General features: G+C 41.8%; 1 protein-coding gene and 1 long non-coding RNA gene across 2 annotated transcripts; both read left to right on the top strand.

Moving 5' to 3' along the window:
* Nucleotides 1–7,931: 7,931 nt before the first annotated feature.
* LOC112260506 (transmembrane protein 70, mitochondrial) lies at nucleotides 7,932–10,521 on the top strand. The gene is made up of 3 exons (XM_024435668.1): nucleotides 7,932–8,222; nucleotides 9,650–9,758; nucleotides 9,873–10,521. The coding sequence occupies exons 1-3, from the start codon at nucleotides 8,040–8,042 to the stop codon at nucleotides 10,319–10,321; spliced, it is 741 nt and encodes a 246-aa protein (XP_024291436.1). The 5' UTR covers nucleotides 7,932–8,039; the 3' UTR covers nucleotides 10,322–10,521.
* Nucleotides 10,522–10,889: 368 nt separating this feature from the next.
* Nucleotides 10,890–16,258, top strand: LOC121847479. The gene is made up of 3 exons (XR_006084333.1): nucleotides 10,890–11,472; nucleotides 11,669–11,771; nucleotides 15,252–16,258. It is a non-coding gene; the product is annotated as an uncharacterized LOC121847479 (long non-coding RNA).
* Nucleotides 16,259–18,898: the final 2,640 nt, after the last annotated feature.

An 18,898-nucleotide genomic window follows, 5' to 3' on the forward strand; every position in this document is an offset into this window, starting at 1 on the left:
ATGACCTATAAATAATTACAATGTGAGTGAAATAATTTTCCATCACAAAAATGGTAATTATGTTTCTATGAAATTCTGATCGTTGTTTTGGGCCCAGGCCCGCAGAGCTTTCCTAGTACTCACTCTGTCAATTTCAGTCAGAAAATAGAAAGTGACATATCATATCGAGCTAAAGTCTTACTGCTGGCGATGTCATAAGAATGCCCCCGCAAACAAAAAACATTACAAAATGACCCTAGAGCTCGAGTTAAGATTTCAGTAATTAAAACTAATTTTAGCCATTTTCGCACAGTGAGGTACTACCTAGTGGACAAGCTGGGAATCAGACATGAGATCTGATTATATCAGTGAAAAAGTTACTTCAGCTTTCTCCTCATATGTATATCATTCCTGTAAGAAAGAAATAAAAGGCACAAGCCCTGCTCTTTTAGGGCTGGGTTCCTATGGGAATTTGCGCATGTTTTGAGCACCAACATTAGGTGAAAGATATGTTGTTGTTTTTTTTATGAATAAAGAATTTTTGAATAGTAATTGGTGACAAATACGTAATAAAGTATTTGTCCACTTTCAGATTTTCTCTATTTTTGTATATTTTTGATACTGAATGTTACCATTCTTGCATGCAGAACTGTTTTATCTGTTCAAGTCCTGTCACAACATTTCAATTGGGATTAGGTCTGGACTTTGACTAGGCTATTCCAAAACTTAAAATGTGTTGCTTTTTAACCATTTTCATGTACAGTAGACTTGATTGTGTGTTTTGGATCATTGTCTTGCTGCATAAATGGTACCAAGCTATGGATTGTCATACCATGGATAATTTAGCTATTTCATGATGAATATTACAACCCTTTAGGTATAAAAAAATAAATACATATTTTCGGGGATAAAATATTTAATTTGGCCTTTACTACTAGACAATACCAGTTGTCGTGTCTTTGGCATCATTAAAGTGAAGACTTATTTTATCAAATCAATTCTCTGTAATTATTATTACGTGATTAAACTAATCATGTTAATGTAATTAACTAGGAAGTCGGGGCACCAAGGAAAATATTCAGATTACAAAGTTATAATTTTCCTAATATAACTTTTCAGATGTTTTAATATCTGATTAATTAGTCTTCTAATTAATGAATCATTCTTTACCTCTTGTTAGTCTCATTCTTAATAATTAATTTACTAACTAATCACAGAAATGCATAACAAACAAACAAACAAAGTAGATATGGTTACAAGGTAGGGGATGATAGGGGATGTGCCCTAGTGGGTTAAACTGGTATGACGGCTTGGTAGACAAAGGGACTGAAGGGCGCGATAGACAAAAGACACTATACAGTTGATAATTATATTAATTGAAATGCCAATCCTTTGCACATGAACGCTCACTCATTCGGGAATAATTGCAATCAATATATATATTTACGCTCAGTGTGTCGTCGTGATCTCTGTTGGAATCATCAGTCTTTCTGTTGAAAAGTTCATCTGAACTTCTCTTTGCGTCCCTGGAGTCTTTTGTGGTTAGAATGGATACTTCAGAGTCCCATTCAGAAATGTTCTTGTAGATAGATGTTTCGGCAGGTTGTCTGTCGGTCTTCGCATTCCAGGTCAACATAAATTCTAGCTGCAGACTAGTAATTAGTATCGAAGATTTGCTCTTATTCTGTCGGTATCGATAGTCTCAGAGTTGAACCATTTCCACCAGTGCAGCCAATGCTCCACGTGGTTCAACAATCGTTACAACATTAGCTCCCTCAGATGACCGAGGATTGCATGGTCTCTACTCAAACCTTAGACCTCTTGGTAATCGAGGTACGCATGGTCTGAAGTGGGCTTCTCTAGGTGGGGGTTTGATTCGGAACAGCAGAAAAGGCTGTCCCATGACGCCAGATTGATGTCTGTGCTCATGGGGGTGGCCCAATGACAGCAGAAAAAGTGAAACTTTAAATAGAAATACAATTCTCTCACATTAACGGTTTAAAATCACATTGCACAATTTCACAAATAGTTTCATCTTTACTAATTCATTTTATACAATAATTAGATGCAAGCCTCAGAACGGAGGCTCCTGTATAAGCAGAGTTATGGTAATGTGGCTGTATTGTCTTTCCTGAGTTCACATCATAAAACAAAATGGACTGGTCGTAGCTGGATTCTCCACCGACCGTTTACGCCTTCTAACAAAACATGGACAATGTTCAGTTCTCAAGTTCTGTGATGTAGAAGAAGTTCCTTTGTTCTACTGTGAACCCTCTCTCTCTATACTGCATGAGGGAGAGAGTCTCCTCCAGGAATTTACAACCTGAGATAACAGAGCCTGGGTGTAGCGGGAAGAGAGAGGTGGTGAGAGAGAGTTGGTGCTTGCTATATCCAAAGAGGGCCACGTCATGACACAGTCAAAAGTTAAACCCTGGAATGAATCGGTGTAACTTTATTTTGACTATTTTCTACATTGTAAAATAATAGTAAAGACATCAAAACTATACAATAACATATATGGAATCATGTAGTAACCAAAAAGTGTTCAACAAATCAAAATATATTTTATATTTGAGATTCTTCAGTGGCCACCCTTTGCCTTGATGACAGCTTTGCACACTCTTGGTATTCTCTCAACCAGATTCATGAGGTAGTCACATGGAATGCATTTCAATTAACAGGTGTTGTTAAAAGTAAATTTGTGGAATTTCTTTCCTTCTTAATGCGTTTGAGCCAATCAGTTGTGTTGTGACAAGGTACTGTAGGGGTGGTATACAGAAGAAAGCCCTATTTGGTAAAAGACCAAGTCCATATTATGGAAAGAGCAGCTCAAATAAGCAAAAAGAAACAACAGTCCATCATTACTTTAAGACATGAAGGCCAGTCAATGTGGAAAATTTCAAGAACTTTAAAAGTTTCTTCAAGTGCAGTCGCAAAAACCATCAAGCGCTATGATGAGGATCGCCACAGGAAAGGAAGACCCAGATTTACCTCTGCTATATACCAACATGCGTCGTCAGGTGAGTTGAAGGCTTCCAAACCTCACCCCAATGATCAGGAAAATGCCTGAGATGACTCTGGTCGGTTCCGTCTGTGGTATCAGGCTGGGTGAAGAAGGAGTTGAATTCTGTCAATTCTGTCAAAGTACCCATAAGTGGACTTGTCAAGATTTTTTGTGTGTCTGCTGCCCTGAGGCAGAAAGCACTACGCAATTCGCGACTCGGACCGAGAGCGGTGTCTTGCTTTGCTCTCCGGAGCAAAGCGCCACTGAAAGGAGTAATAACTGGGGTGGCGTTGAGTTGAGGTGGATCGACTGAAGTTTAGGATCCCCGGGTGTCTGTGATGCATGGGAGACTAAGGAGACCCTGTCTGTCCTGAGTTTTGCAGGATAAAGTCATGCTATGGTATATAAGTTATCCCATGAGAGCTTTTGTTCCGAACCCACTACCGTGTTTCAGATGCCAAGTTTATGGTCATGCATAAATGTTTGCAGAAATATGTAGGTGGGAGATTCTGTTGTGTTAGAAGTGTGCAGGAGGGCATGGGACAAAGAAGTGTATAGTTTCGGTGGAAGAAGTGTAGTGTTTCAATTGTGGGGGTGGCCTAGTTGCTGGGGATCAGAAATGTCCTGTGTGAGTGAGACAGGTTGAAGTTTTCAGGGTGAAAGCAGTGAGAAAAGTGTCATGCTGAGGCAGTGAGGAAAGTTGAGGATGGTGTGAAAAGGGTGAGGGAGCCTGAGAGGATCCCCGTGAGTAGTAGGCCAGTACAGAGTCACCCGAACAGTTTGCTCTTCGCAACAAATCATCTAGTCTGTCGGAAAAGCACACAATGAAGAAGAATATTGTTAGGGCGGAGTCATAAGCATCTCGTCATTATATCCAGTATCTCTGATATTGCTGCTTCATACAGGAAATCCTGTGCGTAAACAAGGATGTTTTTTTGGGTGCCTTGTTTGCAGTCTCGAAGAAGATGGAGAAGGAGGAATTGGGTAAAGTGGAATTGGTTAGAGTGACCAGCAGCAGTATGAGGTTGCTTTTGTGTGTGTCAAAAGTGCAAAAGGAGAAAGCTCTGTGGCTCAACAAGATGTTGACGTAAGATGTGGAAAGCTATGATTTTCAAAGTTGGGCACCAGTTAAAGGTGTAACCTCCGGTGTCTCGCTGGACATAAAGGCTGTGAGGTTTAGGGATAAAGCCAAGCCCCCCCCCTCCATATTACAACCTATTTATTGTGATAATTGAGTTGTTTGCTCTCTAACCAGTTAATTCATATGTCTTGAGACTGTGATATAGAGGCCTAAAGGCCGAGACAATAAGAAGACACAGTGGCAGAATAAAATCAACCACACCTTTATTTTATCACAAAACCGGATAGCTGCCATTGTCCAGTGAAGTTCACAAAGCATATTGCATGTACAGTAAGAGACAGTTACATGACCTACCGCATGGTCAAGAAAGTTCATGTTTACGACATTTTTGGACCACTAAACAACTATTGATTTGGAAAAGAGAGAGAAGAGAGTTACCGAAAGTCGCAAAGAAAACAGGAGCTGCCTCCACTATTCCAAAACCCTTTCAACTTCAACATTTCAACATCATCAAGTCACCTCTGCTTAGTCTAATACAGTAACAAAAGATCACCAAAACAATTTAGTCCAATCAACGTGAGATAAAAGTGATGTGGCTGTCCATGGTTCTGATTTGTGTGTGTGTGTGTGTGTGTGTGTGTGTGTGTGTGTGTGTGTGTGTGTGTGTGTGTGTGTGCGTGCGTGCGTGCGTGCGTGCGTGCGTGCGTGCGTGCGTGCGTGCGGGTTGAAAAACATGTTGACTCACCCTACTTGTAGAGAAACGCCAATGCCATACTCATCTCTTTCATGTTGATGAAACGGTCTATCACTGTCATACAGTACAAGCTTTTATTTTATGTGGTCCTAGGCTACCTGGCTAAATGCTTGCTCACTAGCCTAACCTCCATTCATGAGCAACGTTAGCTAGTTAACAATAGCCTTCTACATCTAGCTACATATTGAACTTACATCCACTCAGACCAGGGGCACAACAATGTATGAATTAATGGTTGGATCAGCATCACCGTTATAATCATTTGCCAGTGCGGAGAATTAAGTAAAACCACAATTGACAATCCCTATCTACTTCCATGGCTAATTTAGGAAAGGGCCAATTTTAGCAAGCTGGCTAGCTAGCCACCGGAGGACAACGGCACAATGAGATGCAACAATTAAAGTTTTTCTGTCAATGACTTATGCACTCAATGGGATTTGATAGGAGTGATGCCAAATCCAAGCTGGCTTCCCTTGACACATTTTTTGGTACGCCAGGATCATTCACAGTTGATCTCGCTCAGTTTAGGTCAACGCTGATTGGCAAATTTGTATTATTATTTTTTTGTCAAGGGAGGCCAGATGCTCGCTGGCTTCTCTTGCCTTCAATGCTACATGCGGCAACAATGTCATACTCGTTTGGACCAGACAGCATCAGACAGATGGCCTACACATAGAGACAGATGGGCGCTGTTTCGCTCGCTCAGATGCTTATTGCTGACGGCCTCTAGCGAATTGAAGGAAATTTATGAAACACAGAGAGACGAAAGATAATGGATGTGCTGACCAACTGGCAAGTGTCTTCACTGACATTTTCAACCTCTCCCTGTATGAGTCTGTAATACCAACATGTTTCAATCAGGAAGCCTGCCTAAATGACTACCGCACTGTAGCACTCTGAGGCCATGAAATGCTTTGAAAGGCTAGTCATGGCTCACATCAACAACATTATCCCAGAAACCCTAGACCCACTCCAATTCGCATACCGCCCCAACAGATCCACAGATTATGCTATCTCTATTGCACTCCACACTGCCCTTTCACACCTGGACAAAAGGAACACCTATGTGAGAATGCTATTCATTGACTACAGCTCAGCGCTCAACACCATAGTGCCCTCAAAGCTCATCACTAAGCTAAGGACCCTGGGACTAAACACCTCCCTCTGCAACTGGATCCTGGACTTCCTGACATGCCGCCCCCAGGTGGTAAGGGAAGGTAACAACACATTCGCCATGCTGATCCTCAACACGGGTGCCCCTCAGGGGTGCATGCTCAGTCCCTTCCTGTACTCCCTGTTCACTCATGACTGAATGGCCAGGCACGATTCCAACACCATCATTAAGTTTGCCGATGACACAACAGTCATCAGTCATTGCCTGATCACTGACAACAATGAGACAGCCTATAGGGAGGAGGTCAGAGACCTGACCGTGTGGTGCAAGAACAACAACCTCTCCCTCAACGTGATCAAGACAAAGGAGATAATTGTGGACTACAGGAAAAGGAGGACCGAGCATGCCCCCATTCTCTTCGACGGGGCTGTAGTGGAGCAGGTTGAGAGCTTCAAGTTCCTTGGCGTCCACATCACCAACAAACTAACATGGTCCAAGCACACCATGACAGTCGTCAATAGGGCGGGCACGACAAAACCTATTCCCCCTCAGGAGACTGAAAAGATTTGGCATGGGTCCTCAGATCCTCAAACGGTTCTACAGCTGCAACATCGAGAGCATCCTGATGGGTTACATCAGTTGGTCTGCCTCCGACCGCAAGGCACTACAGAGGGTAGTGCATACGGCCCAGTACATCACTGGGGCCAAGCTTCCTTCCATCCAGGACCTCTATACCAGGTGGTGTCAGAGGAAGGCCTTAATAATTGTCAAAGACTCCAGCCACCCCAGTCATAGACTGTTCTCTCTGCTACCACATGGCAAGCAGCAGCGGAGTGCCAAGTCTAGGTCCAAGAGGCTTCTAAACAGCTTATACCCCCAAGCCTTAAGGCTCCTGAACATCTAATAAAATAGCTACCCAGATTATTTGCATTGCCCCCCCCCCCTTTTACGCTGCTGCTACTCTCTGTTATTATCTATGCATAGTCACTTTAACAACTCTACTTACATGTACATATTACCTCAATTACCTCGACTAACCGGTGCCCCCACACATTGACTCTGGACCAGTACCCCCTGTATTTAGCCTTGATGTTGATATTTTACTGCTGCTCTTCAATTATTTGTTACTTTTTTTTTTAAAGGTATTTTTCTTAAAGCTGCATTGTTGGTTAAGGGCTTGTAAGTAAGCATTTCACTGTAAGGTCTACTACACCTGTTGAATTCGGCGCATGTGACAAATACAATTTGATTTGATTTGATTTATGCGGTGAGACAGTATGTACAGAAGCCGCTGCAGTGTTAAAATTGTAAAAAGTTTGGACATGTGGAAAGTGTTTGTCGAAGGAAAAAAAGATGTAGTAGTTGAAGAGTCAGATGAAGCATGTTGTTGTAATTGTCATGGGAATCACATTCCCGAGTTCCCGGTGTTCCCTGTACGGATGGAGGAGGTCGCAGTAGCTAGGATCAGGCCAACCAGCAGGTCTTCTATGTGGAGGCAGTGAAAATAGCTGAAGGAGTGAGTAGAGAGGAGATGGTAGTGGATGTCCCACAGTCTGCAGTGAATGCCATGCAGGAGATTGATCCCAACACACTAATAGTGAAGAAGGTGGACTTTGTTGTGTTCATAGCGCTAGTGATAAATTGCACTAGTTAAACTTAGAAAACACCAAAGAAGCTAGACATCATTGTGAAGGCAACAAATCAATTTCTGGGTCTCCAGGACTTTACAGGCGAAATGTAACAGGGAGTACTGAATGAAGAGGTCCCCCCCTCCCAGGTTGTTGAGACTGTGTAGGGATCTGAATAGTACCGTTTTTTTAAAATTCAGGGTAGTAATTGTGAGAAAAAAGAAAAAAAAAATGGGGGGGGGGGTGTAATTATAATTTGTTCATCCAAAACATATTTTGCTTTGTAGTATTTTTTTCTAACCCGTACAGTAGGTGGCAGCAATACACCGTATTAGTGCAGTCTGCCAATAAACCTACAAAGAAGAATCCTGTGCGTACCACTGCCACAGAAGAAGAAAGGGGCGGGGGTTAATAACAGTGCTGTTGTGCATGCTGTTAGCAAACAAGCTACTAAAGTGGTTTAAATTTATGATTGTATAATGTTTCAGCATTACTTTGCACGTGGATTACGTACTGCTATTTCTCAAACGTTTAGTATACAATTTGTTGCCCTCCGAAATGGGAGGCCTGCTACTCACGCGTGTAGAAGGCTGCCAATGAAGACCGAAGGGTATTTGTATCACGCTGCCAAAAGGTCGTTTCTCAATGATGCGGCTAAAAAGGTATTTGGCTTTATTTTGTCCTCACTTGTCTGGTAGATAGTTATACTTCCAATCCTGGGATATATGCCCTATTATGCTAGTTACGTAGGTTTCTTTTGGCTGAAAAAAGCTATGTTAGCTAACTAGCTAGCCTAGTGGCTCTGCGTTCAATAGTTCTACACTCGATAGTTCGACACTGCGTTCGATAGTTCTATGTATGATTTACATGCTCCTGACCAAACCGGACGCGCGCATGTTGATTTTGTACAGCCACACCAGACACGATCAGCACATGCATGTTGAAATATCAAACAAAACTCTGAACCAATTATAATAATTTGAGGACAGGTCGAAAAGCATTCAACTTTGATGGCAATTTAGCTTGCTAGCAAATTTGTCCTGGGATATAAACATTGGGTTGTTATTTTACCTGAAATGCACAAGGTCCTCTACTCTGACAATTATTCCAGAGATTAAACGGTAAATTGAATTCCTTTATCGTCATCTCTCCTCCTTCCTCAGGCTTCTATTTTTACTTTGGACTTTATTTGGCGGTTGGCAACCAACTTTAAGGTGCATTACAACTAGAGGTCGACCGATTATGATTTTTCAACACCGATTATTGGCGGACCTAAAAAGCCGATACCGATTAATCGGCCGATTTAGAAAATGAAAAAATATTTGTAATAATAATTACTACAATACTGAATTAACACTTATTTCATAAAAGCCAATGTGATGCACAGCAAGTCTGGCCTCTCCCATCTCCTCATTGGTTTTTAGGAGCATATACCCACGCGGGTGATTGAAAGGCGAACTGAAGTCCACATCCAGGCCAGTTGGTGGTGGTAATGCACCTTAAAGTTGGTTGCCAACCGCCATATAAAGTCAGAAGAATCCTGAAGGAGTTGAGATTCCTAGAAATGAACTAGGTTTACCCTTTTAGTTGTGGATTAATTGTCGGAGTAGAGGACCTTGTGCATTTCAGGTAAAATAACGACTCAATGTTTCTATCCCAGGACAAATTAGCTAGCAACAGCAAGCTAGCTAGTTAAATTGCCTTAAATGTTTAATGCTTTTCAACCTGTCCCCAAATTAATATAGTTGGTTCAGAGTTCATTTTGATATTTCAACCAGCGTGTCCTGACTGGTGTGGGTGGACAAAATCAATATGCGAGCGGTGTGGTCAGGCATGATCTGCACTGGCCTGGTTGTGCAAGTGCATTCACTTTTGAAAGTGCGTTAGATTCAATTAATCTCTACAACCCCCATGGCAAATTGCGTTATGACATATTTGATCACACTCTGTAAGATCTCATCTGAAAGGTAATTAAGAATTGGACCAAGTTCTTTTAAAAATTATATATTTGTTCTGGTCTAATTGTAGCAGTTAAAGGCATTGTATGGAAAGAAATGGCCTAGTTTCTCATTTGTCTGTCTCTGCCCAGGTACAGCCAGCCTCTGTACTACGGATGGTCTGCTGCTTCTCTACATCTTCCACAAATCACTCTGAGGGGACGCTCATCTATTCAGGGAACCTCGGCAATTCTGTCCGAGGTATTACTTTAATCACCATAAACAATCTCTCATGATCGTCTCCTCATCATCAACATTGTTATCATCATTGAATAACTAGGCCTAAACACGAATTGTATTTTTTGTCTGTTGCAGGTGTGAAGATGTTCTCTTACACCAGTAGCGGGGCCAGCCTGTGTATGATGCCCTACATTCTTTTGAAGACTGGCATCAGCGTTCAGAGTCTTGTCCTGAAGGGGGCCTTCTGTGGTGTCATTGGTTTTTTCACATTCCTGACTCCCATCCTCCTCCACATCATCACCAAAGGCTATGTGGTTCGCCTGTACCACAACCATGACACTGACACGTACACAGCTGTCACCTACAACGTCCTTCTGATGGAGAAAAAGACTGTGTTCCGTCAGAGTGAGGTCAAGATACCGGGTGTCAGCAAAATGTTCACCACGTTCTATGCCGACAAGAAGTCGATGCTTGTGAATCCGATGCTGTTCCCACTTCCTCATGACTATAACCACCTCATGGGTTACGACCAGCCCTTTTCATTTGATACGGAAGACTTGAATGGTAAACCTAATAAGAGTTAATGGATTATTCTACAGATAATGCCAATTGCAGTCTGAACTGTTGAATGGAACGTGTGTGTGTATGTACGTCTTAGTAGTTAATGTAGGCTATAAATTATATGATATCAAAGAGAACCTTTGAGAGATGTTGGTTTCTTCCTTTCACTAGTAAGAGGTAATGTATAGACATGGAGTATATGAATAAAATTTGTTTAAACAAAGCTTATGGATTAATTTCATCACTAAATATAAACTAAATTCACCTTGTGACATGACTGTGATTGCAATTGTAACTTCCCTTCCTTCTGCTTCAAACAATGCCTCTCTTCAGAAAAACACTACCAGTATTCTGTGGGCAAAATGAGAAGTTGCTACTTCTGATGTTTTGAGAGCTTGGGCACTATCAAACAGTGTTGATTGCATGAAAACAGGAGACCGGCAGTAAGTCAAACCATTGCAGAGTATCAACTTTAGCATGATGTTTCAAATTCTGGGTACTATTTTGTTGTGTTTTGGCTGCTTCTGGACAGAAAAGATAACTTTGCTCTTCAGAGAGTGTCAACCTGGTATACTTGGCATGGTAAGACCTTTTTATTTACTTGTCTAGTGATCATATAGAGAAGAATGTAAAACGTATATACTGAATTTAATCAGAACATTTCAGATAACTGTCTAGTATATCGCTGTGACTACGTATTAAGTACCAGAACTACTAGATGTCTGGAAATGTCATTACTTATATTTCCTCTGATACTCTAATTTAATGTTTCTTGCTAAACACCTCTCTTTAGTCGTGTTGCATTCTTGACAGTTAAAACAGTTTAGGACCAAACCCATAGCTTACAACCTTTTTTTCTTTTTGTCCTTTATTTGAACTGTGTTTCAATAGAGCCACAATGGTTTTGAGGTATGTGTCTGGTATAAAAATTGGAAGTAAATAGAACAAGTTATCCCGGAAAGATTGCTTTTGCCCGGATCTGAAAATATGTAATCTCAAAGGAGGAATGTACCAGAAATATTCATATTCACCCACCATTCCAACTGTCAGAAATTAAATGCTGTTAAATTTCACTTCTGGTGGGTGGTGTGACTAACAGATGGTCATCCTCTTTGCAGAATCTCTACATGATACTGTTCTCTTTTATCTCAGGGCCTATGATGTGTTGCCAAAAGTGAGTACAAGTCTTACTGTTGAAAACTAGATTCTTTGTCTTCTAAAAATATACATATTTTAAAGACACACAGCTTTGCCTCCATGGTTAGTTTACCCTCACATTGTACACCTCCGTGTGAAGGGCTTTAAGATATGTTATTATTAAGAATGTGAGTTTTAATAACATGTTGTACATTTTATTTGCCTCATTACAGGGGAATTATGAGGTCTTCGTCTCAACTGGAATTCAGACGACAGCCAAACTGGAAAAATTGAAAGTTGAACGTTACAACTGAAGTGAAATAGGGGGAAACGCATGTGAGTGGAGCGTGACATTCTCATGATTTGCATGTATTGGTGTTACTGTTAAACTGTAGTGTAATGTAAAATGGGTATACACTGCTCAAAAAAATAAAGGGAACACTAAAATAACACATCCTAGATCTGAATGAATGAAATATTCTTATTAAATACTTTTTCTTTACATAGTTGAATGTGCTGACAACAAAATCACACCAATGGAAATCAAATTTATCAACCCATGGAGGTCTGGATTTGCAGTCTCACTCAAAATTAAAGTGGAAAACCACACTACAGGCTGATCCAACTTTGATGTAATGTCCTTAAAACAAGTCAAAATGAGGCTCAGTAGTGTGTGTGTGGCGTCCACGTGCCTGTATGACCTCCCTACAACGCCTGGGCATGCTCCTGATGAGGTGGCGGATGGTCTCCTGAGGGATCTCCTCCCAGACCTGGGCTAAAGCATCCGCCAACTCCTGAACAGTCTGGTGCAATGTGGCGTTGGTGGATGGAGCGAGACATGATGCCCCAGATGTGCTCAATTGGATTCAGGTCTGGGGAATGGGTGGGCCAGTCCATAGCATCAATGCCTTCCTCTTAAAGGAACTGCTGACACACTCCAGCCACATGAGGTCTAGCATTGTCTTGCGTTAGGAGGAACCCAGGGCCAACCGCACCAGCATATGGTCTCACAAGGGGTCTGAGGATCTCATCTCGGTACCTACAGTGCCTTGCGAAAATATTCGGCCCCCTTGAACTTTGCGACCTTTTGCCACATTTCAGGCTTCAAACATAAAGATATAAACCTGTATTTTTTTGTGAAGAATCAACAAGAAGTGGGACACAATCATGAAGTGGAACGGCATTTATTGGATATTTCAAACTTTTTTAACAAATCAAAAACTGAAAAATTGTGCAATATTATTCAGCCCCCTTAAGTTAATACTTTGTAGCGCCACCTTTTGCTGCGATTACAGCTGTAAGTCACTTGGGGTATGTCTCTATCAGTTTTGCACATCGAGAGACTGACATTTTTTCCCATTCCTCCTTGCAAAACAGCTCGAGCTCAGTGAGGTTGGATGGAGAGCATTTGTGAACAGCAGTTTTCAGTTCTTTCCACAGATTCTCGATTGGATTCAGGTCTGGACTTTCACTTGGCCATTCTAACACCTGGATATGTTTATTTTTGAACCATTCCATTGTAGATTTTGCTTTATGTTTTGGATCATTGTCTTGTTGGAAGACAAATCTCCGTCCCAGTCTCAGGTCTTTTGCAGACTCCATCAGGTTTTCTTCCAGAATGGTCCTGTATTTGGCTCCATCCATCTTCCCATCAATTTTAACCATCTTCCCTGTCCCTGCTGAAGAAAAGCAGGCCCAAACCGTGATGATGCCACCACCATGTTTGACAGTGGAGATGGTGTGTTCAGGGTGATGAGGTGTGTTGCTTTTACGCCAAACATAACGTTTTGCATTGTTACCAAAAAGTTCAATTTTGGTTTCATCTGACCAGAGCACCTTCTTCCACATGTTTGGTGTGTCTCCCAGGTGGCTTGTGGCAAACTTTAAACAACACTTTTTATGGATATCTTTAAGAAATGGCTTTCTTCTTGCCACTCTTCCATAAAGGCCAGATTTGTGCAATATACGACTGATTGTTGTCCTATGGACAGAGTCTCCCACCTCAGCTGTAGATCTCTGCAGTTCATCCAGAGTGATCATGGGCCTCTTGGCTGCATCTCTGATCAGTCTTCTCCTTGTATGAGCTGAAAGTTTAGAGGGACGGCCAGGTCTTGGTAGATTTGCAGTGGTCTGATACTCCTTCCATTTCAATATTATCGCTTGCACAGTGCTCCTTGGGATGTTTAAAGCTTGGGAAATCTTTTTGTATCCAAATCCGGCTTTAAACTTCTTCACAACAGTATCTCGGACCTGCCTGGTGTGATCTTTGTTCTTCATGATGCTCTCTGCGCTTTTAACGGACCTCTGAGACTATCACAGTGCAGGTGCATTTATACGGAGACTTGATTACACACAGGTGGATTGTATTTATCATCATTAGTCATTTAGGTCAACATTGGATCATTCAGAGATCCTCACTGAACTTCTGGAGAGTTTGCTGCACTGAAAGTAAAGGGGCTGAATAATTTTGCACGCCCAATTTTTCAGTTTTTGATTTGTTAAAAAAGTTTGAAATATCCAATAAATGACGTTCCACTTCATGATTGTATCCCACTTGTTGTTGATTCTTCACAAAAAAATACAGTTTTATATCTTTATGTTTGAAGCCTGAAATGTGGCAAAAAGTCGCAAAGTTCAAGGGGGCCGAATACTTTCACAAGGCACTGTAATGGTAGTCAGGCTACCTCTGGCGAGCACATGGAGGGCTGTGCGGCCCCCCAAAGAAATGCCACCCCACACCATGACTGACCCACCGTCAAACCGGTCATGCTGGAGGATGTTGCAGGCAGCAGAACGTTCTCCACGGCATCTCCAGACTCTGTCACGTCTGTCACATGTGCTCAGTGTGAACCTGCTTTCATCTGAAGAGCACAGGGTGCCAGTGGCGAATTTGCCAATCTTGGTGTTCTCTGGCAAATGCCAAACGTCCTGCACGGTGTTGGCCTGTAAGCACAACCCCCACCTGTGGACGTCGGGCCCTCATACCACCCTCGTGGAGTCTGTTTCTGACCGTTTGAGCAGACACATGCACATTTGTGGCCTGCTGGAGGTCATTTTGCAGGGTTCTGGCAGTGCTCCTCCTTGCACAAAGGCTGCTGCTGGGTTGTTGCCCTCCTACGGCCTCCTCCACGTCTCCTGATGTACTGGCCTGTCTCCTGGTAGCGCATCCATGCTCTGGACACTACGCTGACAGACACAGCAAACCTTCTTGCCACAGCTCGCATTGATGTGCTATCCTGGATGAGCTGCACTACCTGAGCCACTTTTGTGGGTTGTAGACTCCGTCTCATGCTACCACTAGAGTGAAAGAACCGCCAGCATTCAAAAGTGACCAAAACATCAGCCAGGAAGCATAGGAACTGCGAAGTGGTCTGTGGTCACCACCTGCAGAACCACTCCTTTATTGGGGGTGTCTTGCTAATTGCCTATAATTTCCACCTGTTGTCTATTCCATTTGCACAACAGCATGTGAAATTTATTGTCAATCAGTGTTGCTTCCTAAGTGGACAGTTTGATTTCACAGTAGTGTGATTGACTTGGAATTACATTGTGTTGTTTAAGTGTTCCCTTTATTTTTTTGAGAAGTGTATGTTTCCAGCAAAGTTGTTAAAGTACTAGTTTATTGCAATGCTAATCCTGATGTGCCAGAGACCACAATAAGACACACATGTGCACATGGATGTTGTATTGTAAATATGTGGTGGTGGAGTAGTGGCCTGAGGGAACACACTGAATGTGTCAGGTAAGTTGTTATGAGATGTAATGTCTTGTAGTATTTTAATCTGTATGTAATTGTTTTATGTTGCTGGACACCAGGAAAAGTAGCTGCTACCTTGGCTAATGGGGATCCATAATAAATACAAATGCAAGACAACTAAGTAACTCAAGCTCTGAAAGCTCCTTCATGCCAACGAACACTATATTCAAGTCAGGATATTGAGTCACTAATGTACTATAAAGGATGTTTTGACTACATCCACTAGGGTGCACTGTAAGTCAAGTGAAAAGAGGAACAAGCCAGTGTGGTATTCCACAATCATGAAACAAATAACATATCTTGTATGTAGCTAAGAAGTAAGTCATTCAGAAAATGTCTTGTTTCTTAAAAATAAAAAATACTTTGCTATTTGGACAAATCAATAAATACCACGAAAGGGACTTTTCATGACACCAGTTGAAGGCACTGGCAGGAACACGTGGAAGTATTTTCAGCCTGTGAGGATCAGCCAGAAAGGAAAGCCACTATCCCCTCCCTGACTCCCAGCCCATCAGCTGGCCATTTTGGTCCTCCACTGTGACTCATGGGGATGCACATTATCAGCTGCTGAGTAGTGTCATTCATTGAGGAACTGATCTGATACAGATTTGATTTCTGTATGCGCTGCTCTAACCAAACAAAGGAGGAGCAATACTTAGATATTAAACTCCAGCACACACTGTTTGTGACCTTTTTGATAAACTAATCAATTGTAATCAGTTAAATTTGATGTTCATATGTTGCTGCAATGATTGGTATGTTATACTGTGTGTGATTGCTAGGGAGCCTTGCCACAAATGTGAGTCATTTATTTAATTCAACAATGTTTTTGAGATCTAACATATCCCTGCTCTTGTTATGACATGATTTACTAAGCAGTAGCTACAGCTCCTTTGTTAGTACAAATGATAATGATATTCAGCATGTGTTTAGTTTCCTTTGGAGGGCTAGAGCCTTGGCCTGGCAGGTGAATACGTATATGTAATATGTAACTGAATGTTAAACTTGGTTGGGGCAATCCAACAATGTGAGATATATATATATATATGCAGTACCAGTCAAAAGTTTGGACACCTACTCATTCAAGGGTTTTTCTTTATATGACTATTTTCAACATTGTAGAATAACAGTGAAGACATCAACTATGAAATAACACATATGTAATCATGTAGTAACCAAAAAAAGTGTTAAAGATATATTTACATTTTCCGATTCTTCAAAGTAGCCACCCTTTGCCTTGACAACGATGCACACTCTTGGTGTTCTCTCAACCAGCTTCATGAGGTAGTCACCTGGGATGCATTTCAGTTAATTTGTGGAATTGCTTTCCTCCTTAATGCGTTTGAGACCAAATCCATATTATGGCAAGAACAGCTCAAATATGGAAAGAGAAACAACAGTCCATCATTACTTTAAGACATGAAGGTCACTCAATTACGGAAAATGTCAAGAACTTTGAAAGTATCTTCAATTGCAGTCGCTAAAACCATCAAGCACTATGATGAAACTGGCTCTCATGAGGACCGCCACAGCAAAGGAAGACTTACAGTTACCTCTGCTGCAGAGGATAAGTTCATTAGAGTTACCAGCCTCAGAAATAGCATCCCAAATAAATGCTTCAGAGTTCAAGAAACAGACACATCTCAACATCAACTGTTCAGAGGAGACTGCGTGAATCGGGCCTTTGTGGTCGAAGTGCTGCAAAGAAACCGCTAATAAGAGACATGCTTGGGCCAAGAAACACATGCAATGGACATTAGACCGGTGTAAATCTGTCCTTTGGTCTGATGAGTCCAAATCTGACATTTTTGGTTCCAACCGCCATGTCTTTGTGAGATGCAGAGTAAGTGAATGGAGGATCTCCACATGTGTAGTTCCCACCTTGAAGTGTGGAGGTGTGATGGTGTGCTTTGCTGGTGACACTGTTGGTAATTAATTTAGAATTCAAGGCACACTTAACGAGCATGGCTACCACAGCATTCTGCAGCAATACACCATCCCATCTTTTTTTTTTTTGCTTTGTAGGACTATAATTTATTTTTCAGCAGGACAATGACCCAACACCACACCTCCAAGCTGTGTAAGGGCTAGTTGACCAATAAGGAGAGTTATGGAGTGCTGCGTCAGATGACCTGGCCTCCACAATCACCCGAACGCAACCCAATTGAGGTGGTTTGGGATGAGTTGGACCGCAGAGTAAAGGAAAAGCAGCCAACAAGTGCTCAGCATATGTGGGAACTCCTTCAAGACTGTTGGAAAAGCATTCCAGGTGAAGCTGGTTGAGAGAATGCCAAGAGTGTGCAAAGCTGTCATCAAGGCAAAGGGTGGCTACTTTGAAGAATCTCATCTTTTTAACACTTTTGATTACTACATGATTCCATATGTGTTATTTCATAGTTTTTCATGTCTTCACTATTATTCTACAATGTAAAAAATAAAAACTCTTGAATGAGTAAGTGTGTCCAATCTTTTGACTGGTACTATATATGAAGCCTGCCATGGCTGTGAGGAACTTGACAGTGGATTTGAAGTGGTAGCTAGCAGCCCCGCCGGCAGCCAGTGGGTGGGTGCAATGTTGCGCTCCTGACAGGGAAGAGCAGGTGCCACCGTGCAGACGGGACGACCTCAGAGTTTTGACCCCCAGGGCCTATCAATCTCGCTCTATTGGAGAAAAGGGGGGGTTGAAGTTTAATGGAGCAGAACAAGCATGCGAGTTGGGGGGTGAATGGGCTGGAGTGGGCAGGGTTAATTAAGGAGCCTCCTCAGGCCCCCAGAATGTATTACCAGCTGTAACGGCTGCCTTTTTGACCAGGGCGGAGAAGCAACTTTTTCCAAGGATGTTTTTTATGAAGTTGAGTTTTAAATGTGATGCGACTTTCAACACCTTCATCTAATGAATACATGTGAAATGTGTGTTATTTTCTATACTTTTAATATGATTTAAATGTATCTATTACCTTGAATAAATAAACAAATGCTTTAAACTTTGAGTACAATGAGAATTGACACCGTTGACTTGGTGAAAAGTAAATGTGTCTGGTATCCCACACAAGAAGTGATGAAGTGTGTGTGTGTGTATAGTTGGAGATGTTTGGGGTTTGTCACTGTCTCCCATTCACATGCCAGCAATACGCCTGTAACTTACGCTGTTTGACCTTGGCTATTCCCACAAAAAGATCTCTGAAATTGCTCACAGACTATGCTTACGAACCCTTTTTGTTCGAGACTTCAGCCGAGACCAAAGATCAGATGAGAACAGTACTTGGAGTAGATTAGTTAAGAGATTGTTGAATGGGAGGGCATTTGGAAATAAAATAACACCTGCGTAGGATTGTCTGAAACAGGTCTCCCAACTGTGTAAGAGCAATTATGTTTCTGGCATAAGTTAATAAATGCAATGCCAGAATCATCAAGAGTCCTGCTGCTTCTTTCCAGTTTCCATGTATACTTTTCACATCACATGTTCCTTGTGTAGCAAGGGGATGGAGTGTACATGCATGCAGGATTTGTTAAAGACATGTCAATCGTACTCCTGTTGTGATTTCAGTATGGTCAGTCAGGCTTATGCGTGGAGTAATGATTGTTGATAAAATTGAGGACAGTGGGGACAAAAATAGAATACTCAGTGTGAAACGTTATAGTGCTTCAAAGCTTATGGACTCTCAGGAGGCTTTCTCCCATAGAGGAACAGTATAAGGAGTTGCCA

The sequence above is a fragment of the Oncorhynchus tshawytscha genome, linkage group LG10 (assembly GCF_018296145.1).
Source record: "Oncorhynchus tshawytscha isolate Ot180627B linkage group LG10, Otsh_v2.0, whole genome shotgun sequence".
Taxonomy (NCBI): Eukaryota; Metazoa; Chordata; class Actinopteri; order Salmoniformes; family Salmonidae; genus Oncorhynchus; species Oncorhynchus tshawytscha.